Source organism: Nelusetta ayraudi, unplaced genomic scaffold (assembly GCF_046127955.1).
Source record: "Nelusetta ayraudi isolate G7.1 ecotype Tasmania unplaced genomic scaffold, CSIRO-AGI_Nayr_v1 ptg000015l, whole genome shotgun sequence".
NCBI lineage: Eukaryota > Metazoa > Chordata > Actinopteri > Tetraodontiformes > Monacanthidae > Nelusetta > Nelusetta ayraudi.
In genome coordinates, this window is record NW_027466065.1 from 1,912,604 (window position 1) to 1,925,555 (window position 12,952).

At 47.3% G+C, this 12,952-nt stretch overlaps 3 protein-coding genes across 7 annotated transcripts in view; 1 reads left to right on the forward strand and 2 right to left on the reverse strand.

Moving 5' to 3' along the window:
- pacs2 (phosphofurin acidic cluster sorting protein 2) overlaps window positions 1–7,168 on the reverse strand; it is a 37,928-nt gene extending 30,760 nt beyond the window's left edge. For all 5 annotated transcript variants that reach the window (XM_076023340.1, XM_076023342.1, XM_076023341.1 and 2 more), the window contains exon 1: window positions 6,120–7,168. In XM_076023340.1, coding sequence (XP_075879455.1) covers window positions 6,120–6,238 — 119 coding nt within the window. In that variant the 5' untranslated portion in view covers window positions 6,239–7,168. The remainder of the gene's footprint in view (window positions 1–6,119) is intronic.
- The window catches only part of dmac2l (distal membrane arm assembly component 2 like), a 373,839-nt gene that overhangs the window by 275,724 nt on the left and 85,163 nt on the right, over window positions 1–12,952 (forward strand). The gene's annotated exons all lie outside the window — the stretch shown is intronic.
- Window positions 7,674–12,791, reverse strand: srsf5a (serine and arginine rich splicing factor 5a). The gene is made up of 8 exons (XM_076023344.1): window positions 12,631–12,791; window positions 11,457–11,588; window positions 11,306–11,376; window positions 11,037–11,162; window positions 10,779–10,848; window positions 9,319–9,392; window positions 9,113–9,217; window positions 7,674–8,722 (listed from the first exon to the last, which is right to left on the reverse strand). Exons 2-8 carry the CDS (start codon window positions 11,580–11,582, stop codon window positions 8,290–8,292), a joined length of 1,005 nt encoding a protein of 334 aa, XP_075879459.1. The 5' UTR covers window positions 11,583–11,588; window positions 12,631–12,791; the 3' UTR covers window positions 7,674–8,289.

Sequence of the window (12,952 nt, forward strand, 5' to 3'; positions counted from 1 at the left end):
GACCGAGAACATTAGGAGCCCTCGCTGAACGAGGCCGCCTCACTTCTGCCACATCGGCCGACATTTCTGTGCACCAATGGAAATGTCACTCTCTCAAAGTCCATATCACACGGGGCACAATGTGCCAGTCGCGTTTTCCTAATTAGCATGGGTCTCATAAAAACGTCAGAGCCACACTTTCATGTTCCAGAGTGCAAAGCAATTAGGTTGTTCGCCCCCCCCCCTCTACTGCTCCCCGAGCTAAAAGGTATTTAATGCCTTCATTCGTCGAGATAAACACTGCAGCCATGATTATTGAAAGGCGAGCCGGGACTTTCGACCGAGGTCACTGCCGAGGCATTTTCCCCTCTTGTGCAAATTTAAATGCAAAGTAACTGCAACGCCAGGGTTTTCAGTCCGCGTTCACACCGAATAACCAAACAGCCAACTGAACACAGCAGCCACCTGCCCTTAAAAAAAAAAATTCAGAAGGACATACAGGAAGTGGAAGTGAGCCTTTGTCAATGCTGAAAAGATTAGCTGTGATCCTGCGCTGGCTCCCATTTGTTCAGAACTGGATGGTTTTTCTGCTAAAAGAAGAACCAAGAACGGCGCTGAAAGCTTTTTGCAGGTTGAAATGATGTTTTGGCTTTATCTCCCGGTTTAGAAAAAACAAAAGCAAAAGCAAAAAAAAAAAAAAAAAAAAAAAAGCAGGCTCGTCCACTTTAAATGTGAGAGACATGTGACAGATTTGCCGGATCTTTTTTTTTGGTTGTTTTTTGCTTTGGCCTCTTCTCTCGATGTTCCCTATTAGCTCTTTACCAGATGGATGTGCAAAATAAATCTCAGGGATTAATTGCAGCTGAATTTCTGCTCTCTGTTTGGTGCACGCAAACGCTCGTTTGCAGGCTGCCTCACAGAAAGCCTTTTGTCATGTTGCAGAGCAGTGGGTTAAAAATAAAGCCCATGAGTTGATGTTATCGACGGTCTACTCCGCGAAATCAAATATTGCCCATGAGGACAAAATAAGAAGGAAAAAAAAGGAGGAGGCATGTGAGAGTAAAAATCTGCGGGGAATGCGGTCGGGCACTGGAGCGTGAGTGAAGTCAGCCAACAACAGAGCATCTCAAATGTGTGTGTGTGTGTTTGTGAGTGTGTGTGTGTGTGTGTGTGTGTTTATGAGTGTGTGTGTGTGTGAGAACAGTGCGTGAGTCCCGTCCCCGTCACGCCCTCGCTGTCCTCCAGGACGCGCTGCATCAGCAAGATGGAGGAAGTCAGATGTCTTACGTCAGTTCTTATGACTTGACATTTTATCAGCGGTGGCCCCCCCCGAATAACCAGCACGTTTCCCAGAGGCAGTGTTCCTGTAGTGGCTGGCTGGCTGCCTGGCTGGCTGGCTGGCTGCCTGGCTGACTGTGTGAATGGAGCTCGTAAATTTTTGCTGAAATTCATCGTCACCGTTTGCACACCTGGGTGATGAACGCCGTCTGTTTTCACTGCCGCCCACTCCATCGCCAGCGGCGACATTTGCTCATTTCAGTTTCGCTTTTTCAAAGGATTTATCCGTATGTTTTCTGTGGGAGTTCGGGCTCACGCCTGCAGAGCATCCAGGGTTGCAGAGGAGCCTCGTGCTCAGCTCTTCGGACTGCGGGAGGAAGCCGGAGAAACTGGAGAGAAGCCATATCATGCGAGCTCCACACAGAGAGGCCTCTCGTCAGGCACCTTAGTCGTACCCAGGATGTGTAATACCCCTCAATGTTCCCAAGGTGGGCTGCTTACCCTCCTAATTGTTACTTGGGGGGGGGGGGGGGGGATTCGGACCCTGCCGGGCCCCCTTGTATTTCGCACACTGGTTGTACCTCTTGACTTTTCATGCACCAGTGAGCAAATTGGAGTGTGACCTCTGACCAAAGTACCAGAGACTGTGAGCATGAGCCAGTAAAGCCCCGCATGCCAGCATGTCTTGAGCAGCCATTAGTTCAAAGTTTGACCAAGTGCAGTGCAGTGCAGTGCAGGACAGTGTGGTGCAGTGCAGTGCCGTGCCGTGCCGTGCCGTGCAGTGCAGTGCAGGGCCTGTTGGCGAGTCACCGCATCCTTTGGTTTGTTCCCAGCAGCTAAACATTGTTGGTGCAGGCCGGCAGAGGGCAGGACAACTGCGGCAGAACAATGCAGGGCCTTTAGCTGCCTCTCCTTCATCCCACTTGAAATTCCCGCAGCGCCGAGCATCCCGGGCAGCCGGCGGGGACAAAAGAGCGAGTGTCCGCTGGCAGCTCAAAGCGACGTCTCAGCACTCTCGCCTCCGACGGGCCCAAATATGACGGCCGAGCGGCCCCAGCTGCCGCTGGAGGGCCGCCGTTCAATACCGGCTCTGTCTCAGAGACTCAGTGCCGTCTCTGGCTGCAACTAAGGGCCCCTGGTCTGTGGGCCGGGGGGAGACGCGCAGAAATGCAACTGATGCCCACTTCAAAAAGAGAGAAAAAAACAGAGAGACAGAAAAAAAAAAACATCATCCAACAGCATCTGTCCAGGATTGATGGACGGACCTGACAGCCGTTGTTACTGAGACGCCCTCCAGCAGCACAGCTGTAGTAGCAGTAAATAAAGGTAAAAGTACTAATTCAACTGCTTCACTCAAGTCAGTGAGAGAGTACAGCTTCTGATTTGTACTCAGGTAAAAATAATGAAAACATTGCCTTTTATTTTTCTTTTCAACTGCAGCATAACCAAACTGCAATCAGTATTTTTCATGAACCTACGGCAGGTGATCGGCAGGTGATCACTGGGCACGTCGGCGTGGCGCCGCACGTGTCCGTCCTGCAGCGACTCGCTAAAGCATGAGCTCAGTGCCGAGGCAGCACTTCTCTAAGCCTCCCAGCACTAATAGCCCTCGGGGCCTCAGAGACCTCCGGGCATCGGCGAACGTGACTTGCCAACACACGAGGAGATGAATGCCGGGCACTGAACAAATGAAATGAGTGACAAGAGCTGCACTGCAGGCCTTCGCCTCACACCCAGGGCTTCATCACTGCGACCAACCGATGCAGGAGAAACACAATGCAACAGTCCCGTAAACTCCACGTATCACACGGACAACAACGACAGACAATCACGATGCGAACACCTCAAAATGCAAATCGCTTTCAATCTGGAATATATCTTAATATTAGTTATTAAAGTACTGAAATGATCCGGCTCTGGCTGACTGGCTGATTGGGTAGAGCCTTAAAAGCAGTCCTGGCAAGAGCATGGACCTGGACCCTGACCTTTGACCTCTGGGCACCAAACTACAGTCTTGGTACACCTTCGTTCAAGTGAATGTTTGAGCCAAAGGCAATGATTTTAACCCCCTACCGAGGAGTACCGGACAAATTTGCTCCCTTTTCAAAAAGGTTAACTTGTAAATTACGACGTAAAAGCCCAGAATCCGAAAAAGAGGCCAAAGGCAGTTGATGGTTAGCTGGGCTTAGTTTATGGTTGATGGAGAGGATGTTTCTGGCTGTTTCCTGCCGGAAGATTGATTCTACCCCGCAGCAACATATTTAATAGTCAAATATGAGACTTGCAAGTGGGTGAAAAATAAGAGGTAATCTGAAATAAAAACATGAAATATGATTTTAAAAAATTACATATTAATGATAATATGCATCTTTAAAAAAAGTTATAAATCTACTATAAATTATAAAACTGCAAAGCAGAGGTGTTTTAACTGAGGTGGGCAGAAAGTCTCTATCTTCCAGACGGCTGGTCCAGCGACAGCAGTGGCATCCAACGCCATTCACACCTTTCTGATACTCTTCCCCACTTCAGTTGCTATGCAGAGACGCCTTCACTTGCACAGCTGCCTTTACTAACGTCGACGGAGGTGTTCTCCGCGGGGCCATCGGGGGCAGCGGACACATGTTCTGTGCCTGTTGAGCCGCCGCCACCGCCACCGCCACCGCTTGCTCCTTGGCCGTCTGGCTAACAGGCAGAGTTCCCTCTGCTGTGACGGACGGCGGTCAATAGAGAGCCGAGGCTCTGCTCACGCCGGCTTGGCTTGGCCGATATCCAAAATTTAATGTCTGGACATTGTACGTGCAAAATATTACGATAAACGATATTATCGTCTCCCTTGGGGGTTGCAGGTGATTATTGGGTGGCTTTTGCCTATGGATAAATAAGGCTCACCTGCTTGCGGGCAAATTCTGAGGATGCAGCAACAACTGCGTGATGGTTGATATTGCGACGAATGTTGCAGATGACGGCAAATATCGCGATATTCAATCATACCGAATATCGGGCCAAGCCTCTGACCTCGCAGGAGGTCAGACCAGTCATTGTTTCAGCTATGGGAACCTCTTTTTTTTTTCGACTTGTCACTTGGCGGGAAATCCTCTTAGCTATGCCGTTCCTGGAAATGAATTAGTCTTATTTCAGCTAAAAGCCATGCGATGTAATACCCACTGACGGCATTAACATAAGAGGATAGAGAGTCTGAAGAGAGAGCTGCGGTTAAAGATACATATGTACATAATGCGTGTGACCTCAACTTTTGCTTTAATTACGCTTTTTCCACTGACGGGCAGCTGCAGACTGAAGTCCGACTTTTCCAAGTCTGACTTTTCCTCTTTTACGTCACACTGAAAAGGTTTTTGCGCCAGGACAGAAAGTTGACAAATGGAACCCCCCCCCCCAAAAAAATGGACTGACTCGCAGATTATAATTTTTTTCTCTCTCCTGGCTGGGATTAAAATTTTAATGATGGATTGAAACGTTAATCCCACATTATAACAATAAACAGCACTTTTGCACCCCGGTAAACTTTGTCTGCCGTCAAAAGAGCGGTGTGACCGGCAGGTGGAAACGCCCACGGATGAGATGCCAGGGCAGGGACCCGACTTTTCTAGTTCCTCTTTAGAGGAAACTGCTTTAACAGGTTGCCTATTAAAGTGCAACTTCTGGGCTCATACACTGAAAATGTGCCCTCATAACTATCATTCAGAATTTTCCATTAACTGGAGCTTTAATGAGCACAAATCCGGTTGAAAAAAAACGTAATTATAAAAACGACCTCCAGTCTGGAGCAGGTTGCTGGATTGGCACTGATTGTCCAGATGTGAAGGTGAAAATGGAGGAAATTATTCAAACTCCATATTCAAAACACTCTCTCTCACTCACTCACTCACACACACACACTCACTCACACTTTCTCTATATATTTGTCAGGAACTGCTGTTAGCTTCTTTGCTTTTTTCACTCCTCTTGCATCACCCAATACAAACTCTTAGCCTCCCCTTAACCAAACTATACCTTCCTCTAAACAAAGCCTTCAGCCACTATAATCTCCTCTCTTTGAAATAAGAAAATAAAAACCTTGCGCACGCTGCTTGTTAAAAATGTATCCTGGTCCTCAGTCATTATATTTACATGGACATGGACATACACACAGAAACGTAGAGCAGCATATCGAGGCAAAAAAAAACAACCTCTGCACTTTCAATTTATAAGGCAATACATTTGTAATGAGGAGGGGGGGAAAGAATACAAAAGCAGAATAAATACATGACTCATACATAGTCTAAACAGTTCCAGCTTCTGATATGTGTTGTTGATTTGATGCAATAAAAAAAAAAATCTAGATGGCCGCGTTTGGATATTTTGGGAAGTATACAGAGTCCCATGGGGCAAACAAAGCTTTGGGTATCTGTCATAACCCTCCACGAACACCAATGAGTTTGGGTGAACTTGTTTGTTTTTTTTTTTGGGGGGGGGGCAAAAAAAAAAGACCCAAGTACTGCTGGTGAGCAGTGATGTGCAGCTAGTGGACCATGATAACTACCCATGCAGCCACTCTGGGCAGGAGTAGTTTGTTTATGGGATGGTGTTTACGCCGGTGGCAGCCTTCCAAGTGGCACTCAACGACCTGAAGCAAGCAGGGGCAGCAGCAGCAGCAGCAGCAGCAGCAGCTGTTTACTCAGCGTGCCCCTCATCCATACATCAGCACGGATTGAAACAATGCAGCTGCCGGAACGGGCACCGGGATGTGCCCGCAGCAGGGCCTGCACTGATGGGTGCCCCAGCTGGGCGACCAGCTGGGGCACCGCCGAGTTCGAGCCCCCCCCCCAAAAAAAAACAACAAAAACAAAAGCAAAGCCCCCTACCTCGGGATGCAGTTGGAGGAGGATCCGTCAATCTCCCAGGTGGCGAACAGGTTCATGGGCACCGGTCTGTTGAGCGCCCCGCTGCCGGGGAAACTCAAGCGGCCACTTCTCTCCGCCATGGTCCGGGCTGCGGGTGGGACTGTCCGGTACCGAGCTGCTGGAGTAGGGGGGCGGTCAGCTGAGACACGCCGACGTACGACGTCGATATTTTCCCGACTGTCCTCTATCCTGTTCGGCTCCTTGTGCTCGCAAGCTCACCGTAGCAGTGCCGTGTGAGCGATGGAGGACGAGCTCATTTCTCCCCGTCCTTCGTTCGGCGAGCCGGGCGGAGGAACTGCAGTGGGGAGCGGCGCGAGAGCGAGCGCGGGGCTTGTTGTGCACTACCACGCTGCTCCGGCGCTATGAGGAGCGATTAGTGCCGCACGCACAGGCGCGAAGAGGGGCGGGGAGGCGGCGGAAAGAGGTCAGGGGAGGTTTAGTCGGCCCAGGTGAACGTCGTTCGAGGCACACGGCACATTTTTATTTTTTTTTATTTTTTTTTTTGCGGTTACTTACGGATTCGACCTAATTTAATCACCTCACGTTCAAGTCTGTGCAAACGAAGGAGGCTGCCTCCCAAATGTGACTAAAACAATGTATGTTTCGTTTCACCAGCTCTGCGCCAACTTCCAAAATGCAATGGAACGTTCCTGTTGGTCGGATAGTAACAAGTGCACCTGGTTCAGGTCGCAATTAGCCGCCCCGGTGTAAACCTCCCCAAAGTTGAAGCTAATTTATTCCCAAGCTCTTCAAAACATGAGGCACATCTCCGCAGATTCACTGACGCATGAAATAATGTTATTCCAAATTCTGTACAGTGATGTCATACCAACGTCTAATCCGACAAGTTGTTACTGCCACCTTGTGGCCAGCGCGCAACCTGTACCAAATCCGGACCGTTTTGGCTCAGTTTTACTTTCTGGATCACCTCTGGCAGAGTAACATCGCCGTCACTGCATTTTATGCTGTGTGCTTTAAGAGCTTTGGTGGCACCACGGACTCGGAACGGTGATATTCAGTGAACGTGGGCGGAATTGTAGAGATTCGAAATGAAACGTCTTGCATTTCATTTGGGAGGGCATGGAGACAACTCGTACCCTCCAGGGACTGAATTATAACATGCTCAATTTAAGGATTACTTTGTGGCTAAACAGCCATACTAATCTGGATTGAGCTAATCTGCAAGCAGCAATGTCCTCGTGGCCACGCCTCCATTTACATTTGTAGTCGCGTCCCCCGAGAAATGTCAAAACACTTGACAGAAATTTAATAATTATAGCTAAGCCCTTTCGCAGTTTGACAGATTTATTCAGAATTGCAGACTTTAGTCAACATGTCTTTGATGCACATTCACACATTTTCTTAAAAAAAAAAAAAAAAAGAAGTTAATTTTGGCTGGACAGAGCCGTTATATTAGTATAAAATAAACTCATTTAAAGACATTCTCTGCAGAAATACAGGAGCAACATTTAATCTTGAATGCAAACAACATGACTCAAAAAATACCAACGTAGCTGACGTAGCAGTGTTTATTTAAAAAAAAGAAAAAAAGAAAAGGCCAGAACAATTATACAATAAAGCAGAAACTAAATCACCAACTGAGATGTTTCCATCATCCATGTTCACATATCAGGGCAGTGAATGCAACACATGTCGATGCCCGGTTGTACTGATCCAGTAGCAGAATCACAGTTTATCGGCAATGCCAGGAGCTTGCACCACAGACGAGGATACACTCCACAACATCATGAGGAACAAACACCTGAAGCTGCTCAGAACAAAATGCAAGGGGGATGTGGATGGAATCAGAAGCAGGACTGTGACTGGCCCAAGTGGTTCTGCTCAGCAGTATTTCCAAGTGTGAGGGGGGGCTTTGACGGCAAATTATAAAAATTATGACGAGAACTAAACTCGTTTTGTTTTGTTTTTCCGTGGAAGATCATTCAAATATAAAAAGAACACAAATCAAATCAACCATGAGCACATTAACAACTTAAGATCTTATGTCACAGGACAACGTTAAAGGCGATTGACTCCCCTTCAAATTATAACGACCCATCACGAGACCCACCGGTCGGACCGACAGTTAGCCAACTATAAGACTAGCTCACAGCCTACAGCTGCAGCGATCTCACTGTTTGCTGTCTGCCGAGACCGAGCGAGACCGGGAGCGGGAGCGAGACCGTGAGCGGGAGCGGGAGCGAGACTGTTTGTTGTTAGCAGGGGGAGGTGAGCGGGAGCGAGACTTAGAGCGGGACTTGGAACGGGACTTGGAGCGAGATTTGGAACGGGACTTGGAACGGGACTTGGAACGGGATTTGGATCGGGTCTTGGAGCGGGACTTGGAACGGGATTTAGAGCGAGACTTGGAGCGAGACTTGGACCTGGAGGGGAACCTGGCGCCGGTCTTGACCCCTCCTGACGACCTCCTCTCTGGGGTGCGGCTGACCGACCTGGAGCGGCTCCTGGAGCGGTTGCGGCTCCTGGAGCGGCTCTTTGAGCGCGAGTAGCTTCGGGAGCGGGAGCGAGAGCGGGAACGGGAGCGGGAGCGACTCTTGCTGTGACTGTTGGAAGAAGAGAAGGAAAAGACGGCGTTATTATTGATTCAAAAGCGCAAATTGTTTGGCGCAAGTAAGACGCAGCAGTGACATCATAAAGCCTTGAGGAGCAGCTGAATGGATCTAAACGCCTGATTCAGTGGCCAGTCAGAGTATTTCCTGCTATTGGAAGTCCTGATGCTGACCTCAGCTATATCTGCCTGCCGTTTGGTCCAAATTGGCAGAGTTCATATTTTTGAGTTTCCACTGCTGGAAGAGTCATTGAAATGGAAAACCCAGACACTTGCATTAGGCCCAAAGGCCAATGTGAAGAGTTTTTGTCGCTACCCAATACATGATTTGCCACTAATGAGGACATTAAGACGCCCAGTGAAAAAAAAGAAGAAAACAACTCACTTTCTGCTGTCCTCAAAGATTTTCAGCTTGCGTCCGTTCAGTTCTGTCCCGTCAAGCTTGGAGATGGCATTCTTCATGTCGCTGCGTGATGCAAACTCGACCACCCTGAGTTGAGAGCGCGAGCTTCCATTAGGACCGAGGTCAGAAGTTCGGGAGACACGCAAGGTGTTTGAAGGCACATTAAAAAAAACAAAACGGAGTCTCACCCTTCATTTCTGTTGGGTCTGTGTGCATCCACAAAGGTAACCTCTCCTGCTTTTCTCATCAGGTCTTTCAGGTCCTGTTGCAAACCACAGAGGAGGTTAAGTGACAGAGCAAACACCCTGGGGTGTCTGGCCTTTCAAACCTGCAGGAAAGAAAGGTGAGCAAGCACAACAAAACTAAAACATAAAAATAGACAGTTATCAATTATTGATTGACTTTCTTTGCCCCTCTGATATGCTCCCATTTCAGTGGAGGGCGCGTCAACAGAGGAGCAGCACGGAACCCTGCACGAACAAGGGTTGTTTTGGACTATATTTTAGAACCGGAACTTGACTGAAAGAAAATGCTTTTCAAAAGCAACTCCAGCAGTCAGTTGCAAGGTTTTAATGCCAATCTTAGATTTTTTTTTTTTTGTAAGCTCATGTTGATAAATTGTGTCCAAAAATCTTTAATTTGCCAATTTACAGATTAATGAATATAAGAAGAATGCATTAAGAATAATGGAAGGATAACATTTTGGTCTTTGCATTATTTTTGGACAAGATATATTTTTTAAAATTGTTCAGGTTGTGGACACAATCTGGCACACCCCTCATCTGAAAATGCTACTCTACATTTCCCCCCCACCCCACTGTAAAAACATGAAGAAAAAAAAGCCCAATCACATGAGTTTATACTACTTACCGCTCCATAACCACGAAGACATTAGCAAAGAGCCACTTGTCCAAATAGCAAATGGGAACCAATGCAGTGTTAAGCCCTTGAGAAACGACCACGGCCTTGACTCAGCTTCCGGCCTCCACAAGTAAGGAACCACCAGAGAGCAAGTAGGGGGAGAGGGGGTGCGCGCCCAACTCAACACCCCCTCCCAGCTCCATCAGCAACAGAAAAAGACCCAAACGGGAGACTGTAGGACCGTGGATTTGAGTGGGGTTACAGCAGTCGGGGATGCCAGCCCACAGAACCTCCAGACCGGCTACGGACCTCCTAAGGCTACCGTATCCTGCGCTAGACCACTTTCACCCGATACGGGGCCCAGCCAAGACTTTAGAGCGGCGGCAACTGCGTGTAGGGAGAGGCACCAAATGGACACTATTCAGTAAAGACAACCAGGAGAGGGCGCTAAACACTTATGACACCTCTGTAGAGAGTGTGCCTTTTAACCTCTGGATAATAAATTTAAAAAAAAAAGGAAACCATATAAGAGCACCTGTTCAAAAAAAATTATGTATGCTTTGTAGAAAAAAAAAAGCCCTTCGGCAGCTGTACTGTACTTGTGATATAATGTAACATAAATTACTCATTAATGGAATTCATTTTAACTTTAGAATTACTGTTTATATGACTAGAAACAATTTGTCCATCTCTGATATAAAAAAAAAGTATGATTGTGACATTAAAACTAAATCAAATCAATTACAGGAAGAAATGATTATACTGTATGATGAGAGTGCATGCTTACCTGCCAGCTGATCCGTGAGGAGAGATTCTCCACAATGAGTCTGTGGTCCGTCCGCACAGGAGGGCCATATCTGTCCAGTCGAAGCAACAAAAAACTTAATCCCCAACAAGACAAAATGCACTAATATAGTTCATGCACCACAATCTAAGCTCAGCATTGGTGCATAAGTTTGCTTCTGAAACATCAAAAAAAATCAAAACGTAACACTATTAATTCTATTTCTATGGTGGTTAATGTGAAGATTTCAGCGTGACGTACCTAGATCCAGTGCTACGGGACGGGCGAAAGCCGCCACCACCGCCGCCGCCGCCGCCACCTCCAAAACGTCCCATACTGGGGCCGCCACCTCTACCTCTCCTAGAGCGAGCGTGCTCGATTGTGACCCTGAGGGGTGGACACAACAATCTCTGAGCAACAATATAACATATTGCAACAAAACAATATACATGACTGAGGATGGGTGGTTGGGGGCAGTGGGGGTGAGGGGTGGTCCAATGAGAGAGAAAAAAAAAAACTAAATAATTTACCTTTCACTACACAGTTCTTTGCCATTCAACTCGTACACGGCGTCGTCTGCATCTCTGTGGTCATCAAACTCCTGTGGACACAGAACAGGGTTAAGCCTTTCAATGAAACGGGCAGGAATCTGACCGACGACGACGAGTCGGTCGCACTCACCACAAAGCCAAATCCATTCTTCAAGTTGATTTCACGGATGTGCCCATATCCCTTGAAGAACTTCTCCACATCTCTCTCTCTGGCGCGTGGGCTCAGGTGGCCAATGAAGACGCGACAGCCGCTCATAGTTATCTGTTCAAAGGGAAAGAAAACACGTGAGCGTTGCAAACATTTAACCGCACCTCAAATAAAAACGAATTAATATTCAACTTCACACGTCACACTTTGAACCGTCAATTCCTCATGTTGCGCCGCTTCCAAAACGCAAAGCTACTCAATAACTGATCTGATTCAGGATGGTAAGAGGTCGTGAAAAAGCAGATTGGTCTTTCAGCCCCCTCAAGTCATTCAGGAGTCACTTAGCACATGACTGAAAGGGCAACACCCAAGCCATTGTTTGTAGAGTAAAACAATCAAAACCCACACCCAACACAATCGGCCAATTTCATGCCAAGGCAAATAGGGAAAACACGACAACCCAGTTTCAGATAACAGATGCAAATTACATGCATTTCCGGACCGCAAAGCGAAGCCTAAAAAGCAGACGAAACTGCCCTTGATTTAGAGTCACATACTCCAATGGTTAAATCACCAAAAACTGAGTTTGAAATGACCGAGTGCAAAAGAACGGCGATTTTAATGTCATACCATTTTAATTTTCGAGGTTGATTATGCGATGGCCTTGGAATTATACACTCTATAGTCTACCACACACGTCACACGAGTGGTAAAGGAATTAATTCACGAATTTTAAGTAGCAAGATACTTAAAAGTATAAAATAAGAGGATCGTTCACGTGAGTATCACAATTACACGAGCGTGGATCCTCTTAGGCCTAGCTTTGGGTACGTCGATTTTCACCTGTCGACACGCACACGTTGTGCGGATATTGCCCCTTAAAATCCACAATTTTCCTCGAATATGGGTCAATTTGTGGTTTTGAGACAACAAAAGCAGTTTTCGGAGGTTGGGCATTTCGCTTGACATCGTGCTCGCTTTGTGTGCAGACCAACGCTGTAGCTGCCGTCGAGGTCGTGCTAGCTAGCTCCAGCTAGCTAATTTGCTAAATGGCGACGCAAACTTGGCCATGTGCAATGAACGAGTCCACTTTTGATGCAATAATGGTGACTGTCCCTGAATGCTACGGCATGTCGGGATCGTTTCGAGGACTCACCTTTGCGTTTTACTCTGGAAGGTTTTGGTGCTGACCTCGTTGCAGTCCGATCCGCTTCAGTCCAAATGTGTCAAAATGGCGAAATACAACCAATACTACTCGCAAACGACAAACCGGAAATGCTGTTTACGCGACCGCCCTCTTCTGCTTCTTCGTCTTCTTCAACGGGATTTTTACGGCACCCAGAACTTCACAACACTGCCACCCCCAGGTTTTATGCGACCTCTGCCTCCGTGCTCTGCGATATGTATTAGCTTCTTTTCTCCTTTCAGTTATGTAGACATGTCGGCAAAACAAACAAACAAAAACAACAAAAACTTGG